At 43.4% G+C, this 25779-nt stretch overlaps 1 protein-coding gene across 1 annotated transcript; it reads left to right on the top strand.

Annotated features, from left to right (window-relative positions):
- Positions 1-8228: 8228 nt before the first annotated feature.
- Positions 8229-12815, top strand: CUNH10orf71 (chromosome unknown C10orf71 homolog). Its single transcript, XM_026076877.1, has one exon. It carries the CDS (start codon positions 8229-8231, stop codon positions 12813-12815), a length of 4587 nt encoding a protein of 1528 aa, XP_025932662.1.
- Positions 12816-25779: the final 12964 nt, after the last annotated feature.

Here is a 25779-nt window from a genome sequence, read left to right as displayed (position 1 = left end):
GGAGATGAAAACCCATCTTGTAAGCCAAAATCCTGTCAGTGCTCAGCGGAGGAGCTGTACCAATGCAATGCCAGTTGTCACCTCAGCATGGTGAGGAAGGTTTGAACCTTCATGATCTCAAAGAGAGGTATCAGGAACCTGAGGAGGAGCGGAAGTCTTTGCAATAAGTCACCTGGAAATCTGTATGGATTTCATTATATAATGTAATGCCAAAGTCCACCACTATACTCAGTTGAAGGGTTTTATGGCATAAAACTTCTTCCCTGCTCTTGCAGGGGCTCATGATAAAGTACCATGCCCTGTGGAGAAGTGGGAAGGCACATTTTGCCTTAACTGCCAAAGGTTAAGCTCTTCTTGTGGGACTCAGAAGACATACCTGTCATCTTGGTTACCTGTGCTGCCATAGATGCCTTGTTTGATCTTGGGCAAGTCAGTCAGCTGTAGCTGGGCCTTAGCTACCCATCTGTAAATGAGACAGAAATCCTGCTTGCAGCAGGAGAGTTTGTAAGCATAAATAGCCATGAGGTGCTCATGTACCATACTAGTGGGAAGCTGTATAAATATCTCGGTGTATAATAACTGACCTAGTTATAGACGGTGGTCTATTCTAGTCAGTTATTTAATGCCAAGAAAAGCGCTGTTTGGGTTCGGTTGCTTAAATGTCACTTGTGTTTGCTGACTTCAGGTCTTTGCCCCATGATTCTCATAGAGTTTTACTGTTTCTCATGTGCTGCACCTGCCCTTTGCCTGTGTTACTAATGTTCTTTATGCCTTTGACTTCCTCCATCGTTTTTGCATGTTACTGACTCTTCAAAGGCAGTGGGTAGGGCTAAGGTAATGGCAGGGGTAAATAGGAGTTGCAAGAAAGCCTTAGTCTAGATACAACCCTTTCTGAGAGACATCTCCTTCTTTCAGACTTGACAGGCCTCTTGGCAGGATGGGGCGTTTGGAGGACATTGGGAAAGGCAGTCTGGAGAGCAGCTGGAAATAACAATTGGGTCTTTGCCGTTGAACCAGAAAGGGAAAGGTAGAGGGACTGACCATGGTTCTCCATAACTGTCGCAAGCAGTCTCCCTTCTACTTTTCCTCATGTGAGGTCTTCATCTTCCAGTGCTTGAAGCTTTGTGGTCTGAGCTGAAGAGGTAAGCATTCCAGCTGGTGCCTGGAAGAGATTCATGTCCTTTGGGGAGAAGACACAGAGCAAGATGCATAACACGCAGTCATCAGCTAGATACTTCACCAAGCTGCACTGACCTTCCTTGAGTTATGAGTCTGATGAGCCTCAGATCCAGCTCCCAGCAACACACATGCCAACTTCAGTAGAGCTCCCTGGGAGAAAATGACTTCAACTATCTTTTCTTCAGGAAAAAACTGTTTTGATTAAACAAAAAATCACTATCATATTGATTTTGACAACATTTCCCCTCAAAAGATCATTCAGAATTTTTTTTTTTAATCATTTGAAATATTTACTTACAGAAATTTCAAAACAGCCTCACGCTCTCTATTACAATGCCATCAAAGTGTTGTTTGACATAGAAAATAAAATGAAAAGTTCCGGTTAGGTTAAATAGCATGTGCCCTTTCTGATTTAAAGATAATAAGAGACTATTCTAACTATTATTTGGTATGCACTACTTTTCATGACCTTAATGTAAAAGTAGTTTAAAAAAAATCTAAAATTAAAATAAATTGTGTAAAATGCTGAATGAAATTTTGAAAATCAGAACAAGGTTCTGAAGATTTCTTGGGGGAAAAGTTTGCTGAATTGAATTTCTCTTCAGAATTTTTATTCCACGTGAAATTTCAAAAACCATCAGAATCAGAACATCCTCCCATCATGCACACATGCATACAAACCTATTTCCAAATGGCAATATTGTTGACAGAATGACAATTCAGATTTCCAACCAGCCCTACTGGTTCAGGCTGCGACTATGCAATATGTACCACACGGCTCTTAGGTCTAGATATTCTCGTGACAGTTGTAGAAAAGAGTAAAATTATTTTATCCCAAATGCACTACCATTTTCAGTGGTGAGTGATGCAGGCTAGAAAATCAGAATTGTCTGGGGAACACAATTTGGTGGCATAGCAATGCTATGTAGGTTCCAAATCTCTTTCCTTCACATGTTGGTCCCAATGCCATATGGGTGTGAGGTTTGGCTCTGCAGAGATGTTGGATTTCGCTTTACTATGGTTACAGTTACTTATGTAGCCTGGATAAAGCACCAGTGTTGGCTTAGGAAGTAGATGTATTTTGAGTCACCAATTCTGTTCTCAGTTATTCTGCTGACGTCAATAAAATGGCTCTAGATTTATACCAGTGTAACTGAGAACAGAATTTGGCCCAAAGTCAAGAACAGTCTCTCCTCTTCTCTGGCCCAGGACAAGTTGTCCGAGACACAATTGCTGGACCAAATTCTCAAGGGGAATGGACCCCAGTCTATGCTGGCTGGGAATCGGACACATGGTTGCTTGCTACCCCATGCAGTAATCAAAGGTCTGATGTTGGAATAGTCAAAGTCACCTCATTCTATTCTAGTCATTTCTGTCAGCGTTTGGGATCTTCATTCTAAGCTAGGCAGACCCAGTTCTCTATCCTCCACCAGCTGGAGCAGGGATTTGTACTTGAGTGGATCTCTTTCCCCCAAACAGGAGAATTGACTTTGGCTGCCCGTTATGGCTGCAAAGTGTAGATGAAAGTGATCCTGTTGGATGAGGAAAATGGAGACTTGTGCTAATAGTTTTCCCCTTATTATCATCTTAATCCAGAAATTACCTTTTTTCACAGTTCAGGGAAATTTGGCTGGAGCACAGCTGTTGCCCTTCCCAGGCAGTTCTCCTCCTTGGCGAGGGTGTTCTCATCCCCCCCTGTATCTATGTGCTTCAGGGTGTGCACAAGGTGTTTAGTTCTGATGCAGCCCGGTATGACCAGCCCACACGCTCCTTGCAGGCCAAGAAGCCCAGCATGGGGATGTTCAGGATGTTCCCACCCCAGAATACAGGTATCTTTTCTTTCTCATGTAAGGCAGCTCTGGCTCCTTTTCTCAGCTCTGACAGGAACTCAGTGGGTGACCTTCAACTCACTGAGACCTTTGCGCCTCAGTTTCCCCAAATACAAAATGTGTTTGGGGAAATACAGTGATGCCGTAATTGTTAACTGACATCAGCCGTTCACATACTGAACCCTGCTGTCATGCAGGACTTTCCAGCTACAGCCAAGAGAGCACTCTGAGATAGCCCGCTTGAGCTGGGGGGAGCTGCTGTCGGCTGTGAGCTTTGTCTAAGCTGGACAACACACAGCTGAACAGGTCTACTTCAGCCGGCCCTCTCGCTCCATTATGAGCCTGCATGTGCATGTTGCGGACAAACACACATGCACATGCAAAAATCAACAATCCATTAGGGATTTTCCTATTTCCTGGGGTAAGCAGCATTAATTATGCTTTGTAATAATGAGTCCCTGAAAGCCCAAAGCCGTAGTAGCAGGGGGGTGGGTGGGTGAGCAAAGCACACTGCTAAACAAACCTCAGCCAGCAGTCACCACAAGGCTCCTGGTTCTGGGCTTCCTTGTGGAAGAATGCCATGTAGTGAGTATCACATGAAGAAACCAGCTCGCAAAGATTAAAAAAAAAAAAAAATCCTTCCCATCCTCCCCCTTCTCACCCCCAAGGGAAATGCAGTGCTGTTGACTTGAGACTGCAATGCAACTCCCAGAGGTGCTGCCAAAATGCCCCAGTGATGTCTCATGGCACAACATTTCAGCCAAATACCAGCCCAAGGGAGGTGGGGGAACCAACCAGCCCTTTATATATTGCAGCAGCAGTGATGTCACACACTCCAGCCAAGTTTGCTGGTTTGTGTAGCTCCCGTCTAGTGAAGAAAGTTGACATTCAGTTTGTGCCAGGCCAGAAATAGTCTCTGTAACTTAACCTCCTCATCACAACTTGCTAGGCACTTAAGAGAGCCACTGAAAAAACCCTCCTATTTTAAAGAGAGGGGAAGTTGCTTTCTGGTTAAGCTCCTTGAAATCTGTACATTTGTGCAAGCTTTTTCAGTAACTCAGATCAGATCATACCTATCGCAAACACCTTGTGTTTCTCAGCATTTCTCAAGCAGTTCCAAATGCTCAGCCTTGCTTTTGTCTACCTGGAAAATAGACTAAACTCAATTCCCCTACATTGTAGAACTAGCTAAATCCTGAGCTAAGCTTGAACCTCGCACCTTGCTTTCTTGTCCAAAAAGGTAGAGAAATGTGACTTTTCCATCAGCTAGTTATGAACAGCTTCTTTGCCCAGCAGTTCAGGAGCTGCCATCATGCCTGTACAAGGGATAGGCAGATCAGTAAAGTGCTCCTGTTTTCCTCCAGTCCTTGTAGTGATTTGACCCTTGAACACACGTACAGATACAGCTTTTCCAGCTTGAAACATTACACTATCCAAGTATTAGTATTATGGCCAGGCGAGACAAGGATCTTCACAGGGATTTCAGAGACAGTGACGGTCACTATTCTTCTTTAATCAGTTATGCTGAGTTGTTTTTATAATAGTGACTCCATCTAGGAAAATAACTGCTGAGATTACATCATGATCTCCATGCTTATTGTTACCCTACTCACTTTTCAGCGAATGTTCTCAGTTTACAAGGGACAAGATGTTTCTTCAGACCTCTGTCCATGAGATTTGAAAGCCAAGCTTCCTCCTGGTTCAGGCATCATCACCAATAAATAGTGATAAGCATTGTGCTGTTGGAATTTAGTCAACAGCTCCGTTGATGACTGAGCCAAAACATAATCAGCACAGTCTCCCACAGCGGGGCTGGCTTTGCACAGTTCAGTGTACCACAGAAGCATTAAAATCTTAATTTAACCTCTGAGCAAGGAGAAAACTGAGAACGGCTCTGTGCAATGAAGATGCCCTTTTTATATACTTACTTCCTGGCTACAATAATAGAGTTTTTCCTTGTTTCTTTGCTTTTACCTTTTTTTAGTCAGAAATCTTTAAAAGACCACAAAAAGCTCTGAGTGATACAGGCTTTCTCTAAACTAGCACTCACAACCAGCTTGCTAACACCCATCCATCCCCAGACGAGAAGTAGAGACCATCCCAGTGGGTGAGCCCTTGTTGCTGCTTTTGCCAGTGTGCTTTGGATACTGCAGGATGATGACAAGTTTTCTCGGAGGAGTCTCTTGGTCCGGGAAAATCTACCATATCTGTTCCTACGTTCTGTTTACGTTGTCTCAGTACAAGGCAGTTCTAACTCCAGGAAATAGATACTGTCTCACCAGGACACATAAACTAGCCTGAAATCCTTGGAATTCTCCACAGCAGAAGGGCAGCAGCAACGTATGTCCACCGTAGTGGAGCTTTTTTTCAGTATCTTCTGGCTCTGATTCTTTGATAAAAAAGTTGTTTTGTTTACTGCCCATCACCATCCGAGCTGTCTACCTTTCCTCTCCTTTATAACAGGGACAGTAAAAAATATTTTTCACACCTCAGCCAGTTTAGCTCACAGTCTAGCATATTGACGTCTGTCTATCTTCATTGACAGTAGGAAGTCCTATGCAGCTGGAGGGGAGGCATGCATTTTCCTTTGTGGTTCTGCTAGAAGGGTGGCACAGCGTGGAGGTAGACAGCGGCAGGGAAGAAGTCATCCAGCAAAACCGCTCTTTTTAACCTGGAGGTGTCACCCGCCATTCGGGTGGGAAGGCTGCTGGGAAACCATTGCTCACTCAGCTGTTAGTCTCTGCTGGGACTACTGCAGAGTGCTGGGGGGTTTGTGACAGTGGTCTGCTAGAAACCTGACTGAACTCCACAATCTACCAAGCCCTCAAATTATCTGATTATTATCACTCTGCACTGGATACCTGTGTCTCTTGGTGAGAAATAATGTAAATCACTCCTAAAATGATTGTAAAATGTGAATGAATAAATACAGCATGTGAGCTGATCTTCAGCTCATACGAACAAATGCCTTTATTTTCAAATTGCAGAGCTTGCTTCATGTCAAAAATGCTGAAGATCAGAAATGTCCCAGGACACTACTTCAGCCGAATCCACATCCTTGGACTATTTTTACCTCCTCACTAAAGATGGTCAGAAATGAAGCGAAATACAGTATGAAGAAAAGTTCTAAAGATGAGAAGCAAGATTACATGGCAGGTATGCACCAGTACTACCTCCTCATATAACAGTTAAGAATCCCACCAAGACTGGGATGGCCTTTCACTTATATTCTCTTTTTTTTTTCTTGCTGGATTATATTCAGAGTCTGTATGTGGGGGTATGGATTTGTGTTCTTGAAAAATCTCCATGCAAAGTAAAATAGAAAAACTCTATTAATTAGGCTTGTTTTATTTCAGGTGTAAATCTGCCATATTTCTGTATAAGTCATTGGAATTATATGGCTGTGAGAACAGAATCAAGATTCACTATGATAACTTGAATCTAAAAATAGGTTGGTAGGGTTTCTAAATAGAAAAGGAAGGTCAGAAGTGTTTTCATTTGAAGAAAGAACTGTCTGAGTAACTCAGCTGAGTAAGCCCAATTCCTCTGACATTTCATACTTTGGCCAGCACTGAGTCATCACGGGGAAAAAACATGCCCTTTCCGAAAGTCTGAGACAGGCCAAAGTGGAATCATGGATGTGGACACTGGAGGGGCTGAAATCTGGATCTAGATTTCAGTGCTGAGCCCTAGTGTGGATTCAAATTCTAGATGGGGACAACCCCCACCTGTTGTAGATGTGAACTCTGGAGTTTGGGCACATCAGAAGTTAATGGTGCAAGTCTACTAGGAAATAGAGATACAGATCAGACTTTATTTATGCAGTAGGTTTTAGCTGGCTTTTGAATACACTTTTAAACTGAGTCTCACTGCAATTCAGTCAATAGCCTGCTCAAGCCTTTGAGTGCCAGAATAAGCATCTAAAGATTTTACAGAGTAAACACTGAGGAGTCGTAGGGTATACATTTCAAGTATAGCTGAAGGCTTATTTTGCTTGTAAAGACTCATTCCATTCAAGGACCTCACATCCTTTGTTCAGACTGATGCAGAGAGACAAAAGCTGCAGTGCTATGAGCTCTGCCTTTGCATCGTGCCCAGGGATTAATGGAAGGCTGTGATATTTTATAGTTGTGTTGAAAGTGTTGCCTTTTGCTCTCATCACTTCTGGAACTGAAACCAAATGCTCCTTTAGTGGGTCTGCTAGAGTCCCCTAGGCACTCCTGCCTTCTGCTGGCTAAGTTGATATTAGCAGCCTCTTCAGTTTCAATATACCAGCCCAACTGTATCTGGATATGGGCGGCTGAAAGATTTTACCCCAGCAATATTTGTCTGGAAGATGCTAATGCGCAGTAGACCATCCTTACCTGCCGGGCCATTGTGCTTTCTCAGGCAAGAGTCCTGCTTAGGGTAATCGTCACAGGCAAGTTCCAGCCCGAGACAAGCAGGTTCATCATGACGGACTTCATTTCCCATAGTCATGAGCTAACAGAAGAGTGAGAATAGAATCTTCTTTAGCAACTTTAATTTTCACACAGTGTTTTAATTATAGTTATGATGTGTTGCCAAGTATGTTTTGCCACCTTTTCTTTCATTTTAAACAGTAGGAGATGGTGTGCTATAAAGTACTTGGCAACATTCTTTTTTTAAATCAGTTTGCTTCCTTTTTATTACAGCTAATTCTTCCTGGCCAACAATGGCTAACCTTGCTAGCCAAACAAATCCACAGCACTTGGAAGTGTTTATGGTTGGAGGTATATAAACAGAAGTACTTGAAATTTGGCTCTTAAATCCTTGTTTAAGAGCCCAAATAAAGAATCTGAGGTGAGAACACTTTTTTAATGGCACTTTCCTACTACTATCTACTGATAACTACTTGAACTGACCAGAATAACAACTGCTTTTCGTGTTGTTTATTGTGTTGCTAGCATTGTGTTCAGAATACATGTAGGATCAAATTAGCCGATGACTGATATATCTGGAAAATGCTCTTTGTCTAATAGAGTTAATATGTAAAAATAATAATTTGTAATTTTTGGCTTTTCAGAGAAGAAAGTTTCCTTCAGCTATTCCATAAGATGAACCAACGTTTAGCCCCACTGTCTGGAGGAATCACTTTATGCTTGTGAATTGCAGACAGCTGGAACTACCCAACACAGTCATCTGCTTATTTGACACCTGAAAATAACCATTTGGATCATTCATTCATGACTCACATAAACAATGCAGGGAAATAAGAAACATACAGAAGGACACAGTGACTCCTCGAGTATTGGGAGTCTCCTGGATGACACAGACAGAGAGGTGAGCAGCCTCACAGCCCGGGCTTTCAAAAGTTTGTGTGTGGCAGAACTTGAAGACTCTTGCAATGAACCAGATCTTGCCATTTCACCTGACTTCACTCGCCAGTTCTCTGCTAAATTTCACCCAGGGACGTTAAACCATGCCATCAAGAAGAGCAATGTCTGCAACAAGCTAACAGCAAGAAACAATGAACAAACAATATGGGCTTCGACATTCCAGCAGTTACCAAAGTGTGCTCAGGAAGAGAAAAAGACTGCTAAAATTAGCACCCTTGGCACAGAAAGGAGAAAGCTGAATTTGCCAGCCCCTGGGCCAAGGAACAATAAACATGTTTCAAAAGTGTCCTCTCTGATTAAGACGTTTGATAAGACTGAAAACCAAGGGTCAGGAAGTTCTCTGGTAGCCATTAAGCAGCCCATTAAAAATAGCTTTCAAAAATGTAAAGTAAATCATGGAAATGATATGGCTTGCTGGGATGACACAGCCATTTTAAGCATCCAGAAGGAACTTTCTGAATTTTCTGATGCTTCTCGAGATAGCCACCATCTCAGTGGCAAAAATGAGTCACAGAAAAGGCCTAATAAAACAGATCAGAGCTATTGTGATCCCGATAGTTATTATCCTGTGCTGATTGAGATGTCAAAAGTAGCCAAGTCAAATTTCTCCCGTTTTTCTAAAAAGGCTGTCAAAAACAGAAGTGTGAAAGTTAATGAGCCAACAAAAAAAGGTAATTTTCTTCACAGTGAGAACAGTGCTTTTGAATCATGGAATGTCCATCATAAAAAACTGACTGAAAAAGAGGAATTTGTTGATAAAATAACAAAAAAAGAAGCTCTTATGTACCTTGAAGAAGCACCATTTATTAAAGGATCCCTCACACATGAACATAAATTACCACCTGTCAAGACCACTATTGCTAGAAAGCAGGAGAAAGATTTTCAAATTGAGCCAACTCCACCAGAAACTGCTTTCAGTGTCCCTCTCCCAACTGTATATGTACCTCAGGGTCCTCTTCCGGTCCTGTCAGGAACCAAATTTCATGCTGCTCTTCCTCCTCCACCACCCTCTAGGATCCACACACACCAGGGCCCTCCTCCAAAACCCCCTGTCCCTGAAGCCCCTCTTGTGCCTCCAGCCCTGGTTCCCCCCCCTGTTGTATCCCAGGCCTCCGTCTCACCCCAGTCTGTGTCCTACAGGACCATTTCTCCATCGCCCCCATCCCAGGCACCTGGCCTGCCTGCCCCAGGACCCCCGGCTGCACTGACTGAGGAGGAGGCCCTCAGTTCCCAGCTAGGTAGTACCTGTCCGCCGTGGAGGAGACAGAGGATTACAAAAGGTGCAGCAGAGAGGAGACAGACTTCAAAGGAGATGTTCATGCCCAATAGCAAGGCATGCTTGCTGTCTGAAAAGGCTGGTGTGGCTGAACCTTTCCTGGACGCAACTCCTTGGACTAAACAGGTAAACTCCCCGGGATCGAGCAGTCCCTCTTTCAACATCACTGAACTCTTAACACCCATCATACCACCAAAACAAGAGGCAGACCCCACGGAAAGTGAGCTGATCCCAGTGACGCCTCCTCCTGCTGAGAGTGTGGCAGGGATAGAACCTGAGGGAAGTGGGTTTGTTGATTACCAATCTCGGGATAGTTACAAATCTAAAGCAACAAGTTTGTTATTCAACTTGAAGGATGTCCGTAAACGTGTTAAAAGCATCTATACCCCTTCTCCTCTGTTAAGGGCCTTGGAGGATAGAAATAAGACTAAGGAAAATATTACACAGGAGAATGTAAAACTGAATGACTTGCTGTCGACTTTGCAAGAAGACAGTAACAAAAAGATTGCAGAAAAAGATGAAACAAGTGACATACCTTCTGTATTATCTGACAATGTTCATGAAAAGGACAATAAAGCTGATTTAATTGGATCCTTCATGGATAATTATCTGACTTTGAGTTCACCCCAGACAGCAGCAGATCCTTTGTTTTACCAAACCAGAGACAATTTGCAGCAAGATGATTCAAAACATGAAGATCTTGTTAAAAACACTAGAGGTAATGAAAACTTCCCCTTGTTCAGACATCAATCAAAAGAACTTGATTTAAGAAAAAGTCTGTACTATCCAACACTGAAACCATACAGTAGAGACAATGCAGATACAACAGCTGGGCAGCCAATGCAAAATCCAAGTTTCCAAGGTGAGGAAAATGAGAGACGAACTGATAATCAGAATGAAAATTTTGCCTTCAAAACACTCCCAAACCAACTTTCACCAGCAGAGGATGTGCCTTACAGTGAGAACCAAACCAGTATACTAGTAACTGGCAATGAAATAAAAGGCAAAAGAAGCACTAGTTCTTCCGAGCAGTCTTTTGTGTCCACAGTAGAACAACCCTTTCAGGAGGAACCGTTTCCATTAGTGCCACTGATACAGAAGGCACGCCTTCAAGAAAGCCAGAGGAATAAGAGTGAAATAAGTGCAGACAGTAAGAAAAGCCACAAGGAGAGAGAGAAAGCAGCTGGAGAAGATGCACTGCAATATTATGCTTGTATCAGTTCTGGTACTAGTTCAGCAGAGAGGAATGAGAGTAGGGTTACTGGGAATGAACAGAGGAGCCTGATGAAAGAAAAAATGAGAAGAGAGAAAAAGGAAGAGGCCAACAGCATGGATTCTGCTTCAGACAGTATAAAGGACACATCCACCTCCAGGTCTGAGGAACCACAAACACCACCATCTTCAAGCTCATCCAAACCCAGTATGTTTATGATTAAAGATAACACATTCAAGTCACCTCAGGTAATAAGGGCTGTCAAGCTGCCCCTGTTTAGGTCCTTTTCCTTAGATGATACAGTGAGCAGCAGTTATAAGGAAATGGAAAGTAGATTTGGGCCCACAGCAGAGAAAAAGCAGTGCCAAGACACGTTGCATGTCCCAGAGCTAGACTGGTTGTCGTCAAGACCCAGAGTGCAACAGAACGTAAGGGAAGGAGCAGCTAGCAGAAATATAGATGCCTGTGAGCCTGGATCTACTTCAGCAACACTGGACCCCAGTCTTCTGGAAGATGTAGAGAGCTTTTCATTAGGGAAGCTGATGGAAAAAGATGGAGAGAATTGTGCTATGTTGAATAAAGCTGGGAAAAAGAACGAGGAGAGCATCTGCAGAAGTGAAGAGAAACCCAGGATTGGGAAGGAAAGACACAGGTTAACACTGCCAGATTTAGGTCTGGAAAATGACCCTGCACTAAACAACCCAAGCTATCCTGCAGAAGGAAAGATTAATTACTTTAAGAATCATCTTTTATCTAATCGCAGAGGTGGTTCTTGTGCGAAAAAAATAATCACTAGGGAGACAAGTTCCCCTGTGGTAGGCTCCATGTCAGAGAGCTACACATATTCTCCTGTATCCCATGAAGCTTTAGAGGACATCCTACCCATGGAAGGTACACCGGTTTTGTTAGACAATCTCGCATGTTCTGCTGTAACAAGCCCCAGGTCAGGCAGCACAATGCACTCTCTTCTTACCAGCTCACCATCAGAGAAACCAACAATTTCTAGCCTCAGAGAGGCAGAGGACATTATAAACCCTGCCTTGCTAAACAAGGCAGTAAAGAGCCAAGCTGATGTATCTGCTGAAGAGATACTTGATTCAGTGCAGGGGAATCTGCTTTCCGATTCTGCAGGGACAGCTGAGAGACTGGAGCTCAGGGGCCTTGGGGAGAGAGCAGCAGGCAAGCCTCCTGCTGTGCCGCCGAAAACAGAAAAGGCTCTGCGGCGGGCCAAAAAGCTGGCAAGCAAGAGAAAGAAAATAGAAGAGCAACAGAAAAAACATCTGACAGAGCATACAGCTGCTGTCACGAAAAAGCCATCTCAGTCTGGGCAGATGCTAGCATTTCCCTTGCCCATGGGAGAGTCTCCTCTCCATCCTGCCCTTCACTCAACTTTTATTCCCACAGAAGCCGGTATGAGAAGACTCAGTGGTGCATCAGCAGTAAGCCCTTCACCCTCTTCAACCCAGCGTAAACTCCTCCAAGACCCTGACTCTGGCCAATACTATGTAGTTGATTTACCAGCTGAAGCTAATTTAAAGACATTTTATGATCCAGAAACTGGCAAATATATCCAAGTGTCAGTCCCTTCTTCAGAAGGGAACTTATACCAACCCCCCTCTTCAGAAATTATAAATTCTCCATATGCCTCCTACCCTAGAGTGCTGCCTTTACCAGCTTCATCTGTAGCAGCACTGAAGTCACCATCTCAGCTCTCTGAACCTACCTGGCTAATGCAGGCTGTACCAGGAGAGACAGAAGAACTACCTGAAAATCACCAACAGGACTACGGATATGTTGAGCCCGTAGATACCCAGCCCTGTACTGATCCAGCCTCTTACTCCCACAGTCAATATGCTGAAGAAACTCAAGTTCACTTAGGAAAGGACATGAGTCCAACTCCAAATACAGAGGCAGTATCCCTCACTGATTTAGATGATTTCGCAGCTGAAGGGGTATCTTGAAAGCTAAAGTTACAAAATATGCCAACTACTGTTTTTAAGATCTGTTTGGACAGACACATGCACACACACGCACATGCGGATTTGATGTTTGTAAAACACTGTATATCTGAATCTCACTGTGGTTTGGGTGGAAAGGAAAATGAAGGCTGAGCATATTGCAAGAAGAGAAGTGATGACTGCTCTGAAGAAGTGTGATATTGAGTGAGTCCCAAATCATCAGTGAGATAAAGGGGGCAATGCCAGCTAAACAAATACATATGACAGTATGAAGCCACCCGCTTGCTGTTGCTGCTGCTTTGCCATTATGGTGGCTGGGATTGCCAAAGCAAGTGTCATTTTGCCCAGATGTGTTGCATGATATATGACACAAAGTTAAACCTATGAGACCATCCTGTCTATCCTATGAGATTAGGACAGATGCCGCATCAGCTGAACTTTCCTCACTCACTGCCTTTAAACTATATTGACAGGTAGAAAGTTTGTGGCTACAAATATGCCATCAACCCAAGATTCATTTTTTGCACACATTGATTACCTAGATGTTATTGACAAGAAGATTGTATGTGGATACACAGTGCAACACAACGTCCTTATCAAAAAACCCTTTAACAACCAGAGTGCAATTTGAGCTGCTGAAGACTTCTCATATACCTTTGCTGTGTCCACTAACATGCTGCTGAATTCTTTAAATTCGTTGATAATCTCCAGATATGCTTCCCCAGAGTCAGGGGTTGTTTATAATTCAGCTTTAAACTCATTTTGAAAACTTGGCCTGATATATTGTGGTAAAAGGAGCAAAGTTGAATGAAATCCCTTCGCAGTATTTATATTTTGGTTAGGATGAGAAGACTTTCACTTGTAATAATTGAAATGCTTTTTTTTTTTTTCTTGTCAGGCTCCCAGTGAAATACAGAGCAAAATTTCAAAACCTGAAAAATGTTGTTCCTGATTTTGGACTTATGCATTCTGTGATTTAAAAAATAAAGACATAAAACATTCAAAGTATTAATTTCTAGAAAAGGGCTATAAGAAAGAAACTTCTTTGGAAGAATCTGTATCAAACTTTAACTCACCCTTGCTTATGCTCTCTTTTAATCATCTATTGTATGGTACCTTCTCCAAAACTGCATAATAAGAGAATCTAGGTGAAAAGATGGTAATATTGAATGTAGTGTGCCTGCTTATAAATATCTATATTTGGAGTATTGGTTTTCTTTTTTCTGTTTCATTTTCATATTGTCTTCCCCAATGCAAACTGAAGTGCAGAAGCTCTAAAGAAGAATAATGCTAATGACTTTGGGTCTGATTCACATCTAAGGCTATTTTTACCAGCTTGTTTTCAGTGGAGTTACTCTTGGCTTCCAGAAAAGAAAGGGAAGAATCAGGCCTTTTGTTAATAAATATGATTTGGGGATGGGACACAGGCACCCTCCTCTCAAGTTTTAATATTTGTGATAGAGGTTATTTTCAGTAAATACTTGATTTCCCATGACTGAGACTGTTCACAGGACACAGACCAAAGCTTTGCACTTTGGATACTTCCCTAACCTGAACTTAGCTTCCGAACTCCCTCCATCCCTGACAACAGTCGTACATGCAGAACCCTTACAGTTCAAATCAGGCACGTCCTTTCATCAGAGCCATTTCCTGAAACATTTCCCATAGAAGGGGCAAACAGACACTAAGGACATCTTTTCAATGATTTCAGTGGAGTTTGAGTTTGGCCCTAAATGATTTTCTGTTGTCCATTTTACTTATTTTGCAGAGTTCTGTCAAACTTGACATTTTGTGTTTGGGGAGGGATGTTTGTGGGAGAGGTGTGGGGTGAAAATGGACAAGTTTGTACTGGTTTAGTTTGGTTTTCTGTCACATTCAGCCTGAATGCCCACATTCAGTTAAGCACTTGTTGTGCAGTCTCCATCCTTGGAGGTTTTCAACATCCGACTGGATAAAGCCCTGAACAACATGGTCTGACCTCGTAGCTGACCCTGCCTTGAGCAGGAGGTTGGACTAGAAACCTCCTGAGGCCCCTTTCAGCCTGAATTATCCTCTGGTCCTATTCTGTAAACATTTAAATTTCCAAGCCAGCTTTGATTTGAAATTCAGAAAATGCAATCCAATCTCCCTTGGGAAAGGTCTCATTCTGAACAAGAAAAAAACATTTGAAAAACAAGTGTTTCAGGAACAAGGATGTATTTTCAAGTTGTTAAAGTAAGGAAAATGGCTCCCATTATGAATATTTTTCCTTTCTTTTATGTCACAAATGTTTTGCCAAACTGACACGGTGCCATTCATACTGCACTTTTTGTTTGCTTTCACTTTATGCAGCATAACTGCCTACCCAGCATAGGGGAGACTGGATAGAAAGTATCCGTGCACAGATATAAAAAATGGCAATTTGATAAGCAAAATCTTCATTTAAAAAAAAAAGCTGTATCCTTTGTGCTTGTTTAACTGTGCCGTTTGTTTTGTACAAGTGCACACTTACCTTTCTGCACCATATTTTCAAGGTGCTTCTTAAAGGCTTACTGTGGAGGATGGGTTCCTCCAATATACTACTTTAAGGTGGACTAGGAAAGCAGAGTGTATTTTTTGCTCATTGTGAAGGCAAACTGAAGCCTTGGGGATCTGGGAAAAGCCAGTCCTAATTTGGATACTAAATATATTTCAAGTAAGACTTCTTTATTTTGGCCAAACACTTCTGTTAGCTTAAGGGAGCTGCATTCAAGGTGGACTGAATCTCTAAACTTGTACATGTCACACAGGGAATTTTGGCCTAGAGAGTTTGTAGCAAAATGAAACAAACAGAGCTAGGGATTTTTGAAAACAGACATGAAAGTTATTTTTGTCATGTGTGCAGAACTTTCCCTAGAGCACTTTGCCACAGGGAGCGAATGATGCCTGCGCTATAAAAATGTTGCTCCAAGTCCCAGCCCAGTGTTGATTCTGCCTGAGTGTGAAGCCATCAGCAAACCCATCTCTGGCCTGGACTGTGCTGCTGGCCAGCTCCTTGCTAGGCCATATTCAGAAATAGGAGAATATCTAGCTCTAAATATATATATATATATATATATATATATATATATATATATAGGGTTTTTTTTCCCCCAGATTAGACTGTCTTATATTACGTCAGGATGTTTAGTGCTTTCCCTTACTGCAATTAGATCCTAGATCAAGAGTGTCTAGCAAGGATAAGAGCAATAGTTTGCTGTGGTTCTTCTCTTTAGCAAAGCTAATGTTGTTCGTCTGATCAGTGAAAGAACAATAGATGTGTGTAACAATAAAAAGCTAGATCATAAAATGGAATGAAAAGAAACTGGTCCACTGAGTCTAATGGTGCTGGGGCTAGTTATATCAGCTGAGTGCGTTGGTGTCATACAAATGAAGCAGAACTCTTTTCCTCTGCTCTGGAAGCACTAGCTCTGTAGCTTTTAAAGCTATGTACAGACATGCTGTGGTTGTGGCCATTTGCATAGCAATATAAGACAGCAGTAATGCTTGTGATGATGATCACAAAATGGTTGTGCATTAAAAGGAAGTCAAAGGACACTTCATCAAATAACAAAGGCTTTCCTCTTTTTTTTTTTGCCCTTTTTTGTTTAGCTGGTTTTTGCAATTGCTACCATGGGAAATCTGGGATGGAAGAGGCCATTACAAGGCAAAATGACAGCTGTAAATTGACTTTTTTTTTTTTTTGGCTATGAGAAATATGCAATAGTCATGAAAATAACTGTAGAAAAGCATCATTATATGACATGGCAATAGTGACGTTAAGTCATAGAATGAAGAGAGGTCTAGGCAAACTCATCTGGAGTGAAGCTGAGTTCTGGCCTTGCCAGCAGCCAGAATGAAAGAAAACCGCAGGCTCTTTGCGTGCACAGAAGCACAGCAGGAATGGAGTTTAGGCCATCACTTTCACAGGTGCCCTTCTCTTGCTAGTTGCCTTTTTTGCATGCTGCATTTCTTGATACCTTGAAGCTTTTTTGCAGTAGTGGTTCTTCCGCAGTGGATGTGACTGAGGCAAAAAAAGATCCAGCAAGAGGCCCAGGCTTCCCTAGTCTTTGGCTCTAGGGCCAGAACCACCTCCCTTTGAACCTCTCTGCTTCCGGGGCAGCCACAACACCTTCCATCTCAGCTGTCCCATGGCAGACTTGGGCTGCCATTCAGCGGCCACCGCTCAGTTCCAAGAACTCTACTTTCTCCCTGCAAAATGCTGGATTTATTTTAGTGAGTGCAGTTTAATTGAAATGGCCTAGACATACAGTTTTTTATCAACTCCTCCATGGTTGTTCAGTCCCTTCCTGTACCATCTGTCCAAGACAATGTGTGTCATTGGCACAGTCTATCAATGGAACTGTATTTGCAAATAAATAATTATTTATTAATTCGTAACAAAATGAACGGGACTTGTTTTACAATACTGGAATGACTTCTAGCCAGCTTTTTCATTGTAATTGCATCTCTGGTTATGCCAGCAGAGAGAGCTGAGAACAGAGAAGTGTGTGCATATGTGTGATGGGAGAGGTATGCACTTAAAGGAGCTAGGGAAGGGCTGGTCACAGGCTTTCCACTCCTTCCTCTCCACCGAACGTGCAGGGCAGGAGGCTGGGCAGTCTCACTCCCTGTGCCCTGTCCGTCTGGCAGAAGACAGATGCATAATTTGGTGTAACTTGTCTTTTTCATTGCTAACCAGCCATACAGATTGTATGTAATCTCTAACATCTGTCGGTGATGGTTTTACACTTCTCTTCAGCTTGTCTTCTTGTCCTTTACATTATGAAACACAGCTGAGACTCTTCTCAAAGTAATTTCAGCTCAGTTGTTCTCCAGACTGGTGACTGCCTTTGGAAATTCCTTGCTTTAATCCCTGCCTAACCAAGCAGTCCTTGCTGACAATGAAATTGTTATCATATTTTGAATATGACTGAGCACAAACAGAAAAATGTGCCTATTGGAAATACTCTGACAGATTTGCATATCTGCATTTGAGGAATATACTTTGTTTCCTTTCTGAGTAGATAAAGAACTCTAAGTCTGATCCTCTGTCTCACTTAAAAACAGCATCAGAAGCTGGTGATACAGTATGTGATGGGCTACATGGGCTCTAGTGAACATACAAATGGGTAATTTGGAACAACTGACATACATTAGTCATTTTTATTAAGGAAATTCTGCTTCAGAGCCTTATAGGAGATGAAAAGAACATGGAACACTTGAGTAAACTGAACTTTAATTTTTTTTTGTGTGCAATGCCCATTATAACAACAGAGGTCAATGATTAATTTATTTTGTCTTTAGGATGATTATTCTGGATCTTATGTTCACCACTGTTCCCTGGTATTAAAGATAATATTGGAATTGCAGGGTTTAAATGGACAGGGAATGGCTGAAAATGACCTGTGGTCTTCCCTTGCTTCTTTTTGATATTCTCAAAGTTTTCATGATGTTGCTTTTTTACATTAGGTAGTCAGGTCTTGGGTACTCTATGGGTAACTAGAGAGTTGTTTCTATTATGTTGTTGAACATACTTAGAAAGCAGCATTTCAATAGCGCAGAAGAGAAATCATTTATGTCCCAATTGCTTAAAGCTCTGTGTTTTTATTAAAGAAGCTTTAACTCAAGCCTTTGGGGAAGCTGCTCACAGTGCTAAGAATTCAGCACCTTCCCATGTCAAAGTCCACCCGCAAAGATGAATAAATTGAAACTTGAGGCACTTAGAAAGAGAGAGGGACAAGCAGGGACAATCTTTGAAATACTTCTGGCAATGCAAAAAAAGGTTGAACATAAGACAAAAATGTTCAAAGTTAGGGACAGGCTTTGAAAAGGCAGGCTTGCTAAATTCAAGTTTGCCTGCACAGTCCTAACTGTTCTAACTTTTCCAGGAGCTCCCCGGTGCGTGTGAGCCCCTGCCTGCTGGCACGTACTGTCAGAGTCGGCTCTTCTGTCACCTGCTTCCCCCAGTTGCCTAAAACGAGCACAGGGAATGTGGGCACTCAAGCACAAGAAGGTGGGCACCCTGCTTTTTTGCTATGCCAGTAACAGCTAGCGTCGTCACCAATGACATGAAGCATTTAAAGTGGCCTCATGCATCATGTTACACTGGCAGGCCACAGGTAACACAAACTGAGATAAGCAGCAACACTTCTTTCTATTCCCAGCCTTGATAAGCTGCAGAGGACGCAAAATGGATCTGGCCCAAGAGAGACCCTTTGCACTGGGATTGCTGAAAGCCTGGTGGCAGAAGCAGCTTCTGCTGGCAAATGCTGCCTGCCTGGGTCAGGCCTCCCATCCCTTTCAGAGGAATGTAGGTGGAAACATTTATGAATTATTTGCTGCCAAAACTGGCTGTGGCTTTGTCAACTACCCAAAGGGAAAAGTCAGAATGAAATGAAAGGAGAATGTCATATTGCATTATAACATAAAACAGTATTACTTTTGATAATATGCATACATGTATGTATGACTATATATAGATATATCTAGCTATGTCTATAGATCTATATATAGCTATAGGTATAGTATTTATATTATGCTTTAGTGTTTGGACATGATCTAAAGTGTGTCCTTGAGCTGTCCTTTGCTTCTCCCACCTGTTGCTCCATGTGTCCTGTTACATGCCAGGTCTGCCCCAAGTGAGCTCTGTTTTCCCCAGAGCTTCCTGCATGCTCTGGACACTTTCCCCTGCCCAGGGCAGGCGTATGTTTGCCTCTTCCCTTGTTCCTGCCCAGGAGGGCTAGATGTACCTGCGCGGCCCCCGCCGCCCATCTCCTCCTGCTGCAAGGGTGAGCGATCTCCCTCCCGTGGATGTACAGGTGCCTCTGGCTAGTGATGGTGCAGTCGGTGAGTGGTCGGCGGTCCCCCTGGCTGCGCCAGCCAGGGCTGCAAAGGGAAATGGAGAAATCCCTTTGCTTATGCCCCCTTTATGAGACCAGCTTCATTATCAAGCTGAGACAGCAAACACTCTCCTAGCAACAGCGTTGGCCCCAACGCTCCGACCTAGCAGCACAACCAGCCCCAATACTGACCCTACTGACAGCAAACTGCCTTCCCTGGCAACAAGATGAGCCCTAACATAAACCAAGCAAGATCAAATACCAGCCTCAAAACCTACTGACACAGCAAAGTGGCCCCCAACAATATTCCAATAGCAACAAACATTCCTGCTTAACTTCTGGGATACCTTGGCACCCGTGGGCAATTTGTCTGAGCTTCTTACCCAGCAGCACCGCCCCAGCGAGCTCCTCCTAGCGAACACCTTGTCTTGCCCCCTGGGGAGCTCCCCGAACCCCAGCAAGAAACTTGCCCTCAGGACTGATGGCGCATCGGCCCCCAGCAAATCACCCTGCACACTGTATCCCCCTCATCACACCTGGCCTGGATTTTTCTAATAAAATAACTTCTCTGCTGGGAAAAAGGCTGCTCTAATCATACTGAAACTGCTGGTAAAAAAAAAAAAAGCATAGTCGGGGGGGGTTGTTGTTTTTTGTTTTTTTTTTTTAACCAGTTGTCTTTTGAGCTAGGAAATTCAATTGTTGAAAAGTCTTCATTTGACACTTACATGTGTGTGAGAGTGAAAAGTCCTAGAACTTTTCTTTTGGCTTGAAACAGACTTCTTTAAAAGATTTTTTTTTTAAAAAAAGCTATTAAAAAGTTGAAACTAAAGCAAAAGTTTTCAAATATCTTGAAATGTTTCCATTAGCCCAAGTTGGTTTATTACCTTGTGTCTTGTTAGGTTGCAATTTTTTTTGGGAGGGGGTGTCTCAGTTTGGAGTAAGGAAAAAGGATGTCAGCATCACCAGAACGACTATGTGAGGGGAAAGCAGTTTCTGGTCCAGGCCCAGGCAAGCGCTGCTGCGGCCAGGACTGTGGCTGAGTCGCTGCAGAGCTCCCTCTCGTGCTGGCCCGTCTGTATCTCCAGGCACAGCTGCCCTGCAGCCCGGCTCGGGGCTGATAGGCTGCTTATCAACTCGTGGGGGGCTATCGTCGCTGCTAACTGTGTTTTCAAGTGAGAGATGGAAGAGGCTGTGGTTTTATATCCTTCTGGGCATCCAGGACATCTAATGGTGTGCAATATCTGCACCCCTGCAATATATTAAGAGGGGTTATCTGATGATATTTAGCAGGACACTGACCATGTGGTTTATGTTTGCCAATGTTTAAGCTTCTCATCTGAAAACCCAAACAACAGCCTGGTCTTTGGACAACTTCTGGCCACATCCACCCTGTGATAATGACACTAATATAAGAGCAATGGCACATTTGTCCTGTGCTGTGAACCACTCCTGGGGATGCACAGCAAAACTGAGCTTTGCACTGTGACAGTAAGACCACCCTGCAACCAAATCTGACCCAGGTGGTAAAGCAGAGCTTTTACCTGTGGCTGCATGTGTACTGCAGGCTTTGGCTGGATGGTCTTTGCCAGCCCAGGGTCACACATGCCTGACACAGCTGAGCAGGAGGCAGCCTGTGAGGTTCATCTGGCCATGGCTAAACCCACACAGATCCTAATGTGAGGACTTTCATTCCAGCTTATCCTAAATCCAGCCCAAATCAAATTAAACCAGATAACTCTCTCCTAATCCATAGTTAATACTCACACAGATGTATATACCATGTTAACTAGCTCAGCACACACCAAACGTCATGCCAAGCTGGACTGTTTGAAGACAATACTGCTTCTCACTGGCCTCATGGCTGTGCTGCAGAAGCCCTTCATAACGGCTTCCCAATCCATGTTTAGCAAGCCAGGGTGAATCTGCCCAAAATACTCCATCCTGCTGGCAGAAATGCAAGGGGCTGATCTCAGGAAGAGAGACAGTAACAGAGGGGAGGAGGGAGAGGGTGAAAAAAGAGCACTATGTTTAAGAGGTGTAGTTATTTATGAAAGTAATATCTGGCCAATGCAACTCTTCTGTAGCAGGGGTTAACACCTCCTTTCTTACGGACTGTGTTAAGCTGTGGTCTAGATATATCCACCCTGCCATGCAGATGCTATTCTGGTTGGGGGCGCAGAAGTCCCAGAGACTATGAAATCAAGACCAAATCACCTGCCCACATGGTGGGAACAGGAGCAAGGTGTCTCCAGTATCTTGGCTCTTCCTTTTTTTGCTGGTTAATAGAATTCTGAAATCTAATTGATAATGATGACTCTCAATTGTTCACTCCTTTCCTATTTTCATAGACACTTTCTGCCAAATGATATATTACTGTCCAGATTAAAGAGAGAAAAAAACCAGTGTGATTGAAGGCATTTTGATAGGTATCTGAGTCATAGAGCTGATGCAAAAGCAGAGCTTCTAATTCACTGAATGATATTTTAAAAAGCTTGGTTTGATCTGAATTGGATAGAAATTGGGATGTTTCCAGAGTTTCCCATAAACAAGAAGCTTCCCAACCTCAGCAGCTCTCTAGCCACTTGACTATTTTGCGGAGCAGCAGACCTAAGACATTTTAACAAAACATATCAAACCCAAACAACACTTCCTCAAAAGAAAATTTCAGCCCAGATCTAGTGATACATTTCTGTGGGGCAAATACTGTCACCTGTATCTTCAGCTCGAGCACATCTCACATCTGGTGATGCTATACCGCAGCCACAGTGATGTGGCACTGAGCAACAGCATGAGCTGGGCGCGAAGGGCTTGCAGATGACTTGCCAGCTACATCTGCACTAACAAACAGTAACGAGGGGCTCAGGATGGCTAGTGCAACCTGATCACAAATGAGACAAGTGAGTAAGAACCACTCCTCCTTTCTTTCCCTCCAGCTTGAATACAAGCTGTGAGCCCTGTCCTGAGCATCCTCATTGTGGAGATAGAGGTAAAATTTTGTATGGTGAATCCTGGGCTTTGCTGATGGATAAACGGTTCTGGGGGGTGCATGAAGCCGACTCATCTAAATGCAGTTCCTGAGTCCTGTGTGGGTGAAAGCTCCTCAAAAACGGATGAATCTGTGGTTTGCTAATCCATCCCAAATGCCTGGCTGCTTGTTACCTGTGATAGTTGTCTGAACATCAAGCTGCAACACTGATCTGGTTTACTCCTGGGTTCAGCCTCACAGAAGTACTTAGATATTTGGCTTTCTGGGTGAGATTTTGAAACTTTCCTTTCTGGACCTCAGTTAGGCTGTAATTGTGAAATCCTCCCTGGGAAACCTCTGACTCAGACCCAGGTAGGTTTAGCTCTAAGCACAAGTAATGGTTCAAAGGAGAGATAGGATTAGCTTTTTTCTCCCGTAGATCTTCCTTCCCTGCCAGCAGCCAATTTCTTGCACACTGTTACAGAGATATTTTTAATAAAACCAAACAACTTCCAGGGACACTTCCATCCCTTGTTATGCCAAGGACTGGTGATCACATCAGCAGCTTGGTTCTCAAGCATTTGCCAAAACCTGATAGCTTCAGCTAGCATGATGGAGCAAGGGTGAGCCAGCTGTGACACAATAGGCAGACTTTAGGTTCCTGGGGAGTCTTCTTTGCAGAGATAGGCTCCTTCATTTAATGGGCCTTGGATCTTATTTAACACATCAGCTCACGTACAGTGTGGGTGTAAAGAAGCTGTGTGTATACAATAAAAAACCTCAGCCTATTCAATGCCTCGGGGAGTCCTAATAAATTTGCTGCTATAGCAAGTGGTAGTCTCTAGGGCCAGTATGAATCTTGGAGTTCAATAAACGAAAACTCTGAAGCAGAAGGACTGAAAGGAGAACTAGTTCAGATGACAAAGCAAATACAATATAATTAGAAAAAAAAAGTTTTCTCCTAGCCCTGATCTGTCCCAGGGTCCATAGTCTCAGAGCAGATGTCTGTGCTGCCACTGATGGACTTCCAAAGGCTGCTCTCAGGTTTCACTTGCTGACCATGCCATTGGGGATCTTGCAAGTGTGGCTCTAAGCTTGATTGAAGGACACTGGCCAGGGTATGCAGGAACTTGTATATGAGAATAGAGCTTGGTAAGTAATGAGCCATATTTGTCCAGGCCAGGTCATCCATAGGGCAGAAGATAGGTAAATCATCAAGGATGCCATACTTGCAGGTGGCACCCATCAATTCTGCATGGACATAACCTTTGCAGTGTTTGTCACTGTCATTTATGTGCAGTCTTCTGCTTTCTCTTATCTCACATTTCTACTGAAACCACTTGAGGACAGCACTAGCTGACTATTCTGCCTACAGCACTAATATAACAGTGCTCTGTCCTGCACCAGGGCTTAGAAAGTAGGGTAGTAACAACATTACTATAATTAACTAAACCATAGAACTGGGTATCTCCCCCGTACAAACACAACTGTCACAACCTCAGGAGCTCCAGGAGCCCATATGAAGATAGATAGTGTGACTTAGATGAGGCTATGCTGTTAATGCTTTGAGACTGGAAACAACTTCAATGCTATTGTCATATTTTACAAGAAAATCTAGGTGCAAGGTAACTTTCAGCCGCATCAGAAGACAGTTAGGGAAGGAATTAGAGCTGGAAGTATTTCAGCCCATCAGGAAAGAGCTGCCTTATGTAGCTCTGCATATGAGAACTCTTCCTTGCTACAATGATGCAGGTGGTGGTGGTGGGGAGTTTCCTCTTCTATTGCATGTTATGGACGTTACAGCCATGTCATAAAAGTGCTGACTACAGAATAAGCTATTGGAGTTAAATACTGAAAGAGTTATGCAGGTAAATATTTTAAATCCTGGTGATTTTTAGCAATTACTTGTTTATCAAAGGAGACTTGTCACAGTGCCAGAAATGTTGCTCAGACTTCTGAGGCAGCAGATTAATGCCTGCTTGCCTTATTGCAGAGAGCTTGGGGCAGGCAATGAGGAAACCGTGGTTGTATTATTAAAATATTGTCAACACATCATTCTCACACAAGGCTGGATTTTCTGCATGTCAGTGAAATTCTCATTCTCACAGGCCAGATCTATGTAAAGCCTTCACTTCTCGGTATCAGGAAAAGACCATGTTTTGTGGTAATATGGTCACCTAAAGTCAATATTTCACTACAGTGAAAGGAAGTTTTTAGCTGGAAAGAATTAAGCATTGTTTACTATACTCAGCAGAGGCTGCTCTTTTATTTATGGCAGGGGTGTCAAGCTCTTCAGGGGAAAGGTCTAAATTATGTATTCAGAGCCTGCGTATAAATTCACAGCTTCTCATTTCCCTCGGTCCACACACGGCTTCCACCACACACCAGCCAGGCACAAGAGGGTCTGTATTGAGTAGCGGCTCTCTCTGAGCAGGCGTGTGCCACAGCCGCACACCGCAAGCAGTTCATCTCCATCCCCTGCTCCCTTGTGGTCCAGCCCGGCAACAAACAACTTCCTCTGTACTGCGCCGCCCCATCTCTGCTGCAGGCAAGCAGGGACTGGGCTGGAAGAGATGTGAGCTAATGCCCTTACTCATTTTCTGGCATTTCGGCAATAAAAGAGCTGGCCTGCCACACTGCCTTCCCCGCACCTAGCTGCACGCCAAGGCTCGGGAGCAGGGCAGGGCTCTCATGTCCCCATGGGCCAGCCGCACACCTGGAGGCCCAGCAGTAAACACATCTTGGGTTTTTTTTTAGGGCTGTGTGGAAACCACACTTCATGATAATGTCTCAGAGGTTCTTTCTTTTCAAAATGGACCCATATTTTGAGTTAGTTTCTCAAGGAGCAGTGAGAAACTGTGCAAGGAACATTGCAGGAAGGGCATGCAGGGGGCATAAGATATCTAGCAAAGAAAGCTGCTTTCATTCTGCTGTTCACAGAACAACTATCTCATCTGCAGCCAAGCTGTGCAGGGATGGCCTCACACAAGTGACTGGCGTGGGCTCCTCACAGCTTTGACTCTGGCTAGAGGAGAGAGACACACAGCCCTAGTGAATGCAGCCCACACATCAGCAGGCAGCAGAAGTGCAAACTTCCCACAGGCACAGCCCTATCAGGAGGCTTTTGGCCTTGGCCCTGAGGTGTGCATGGGGGGGGGGGGGG

This window comes from Apteryx rowi, unplaced genomic scaffold (assembly GCF_003343035.1).
Source record: "Apteryx rowi isolate R43461 unplaced genomic scaffold, aptRow1 scaffold_440, whole genome shotgun sequence".
In the NCBI taxonomy this organism is placed as follows: domain Eukaryota; kingdom Metazoa; phylum Chordata; class Aves; order Apterygiformes; family Apterygidae; genus Apteryx; species Apteryx rowi.
Note: the sequence above shows the minus strand (reverse complement) of the source record. Positions and strands in the feature narration are given on the sequence as shown.

What these genes read in the sequence shown, in the direction of transcription:
- CUNH10orf71 (XM_026076877.1), top strand. Translation starts at nt 8,229, where the DNA reads ATGCAGGGAAATAAGAAACATACAGAAGGACACAGTGACTCCTCGAGT.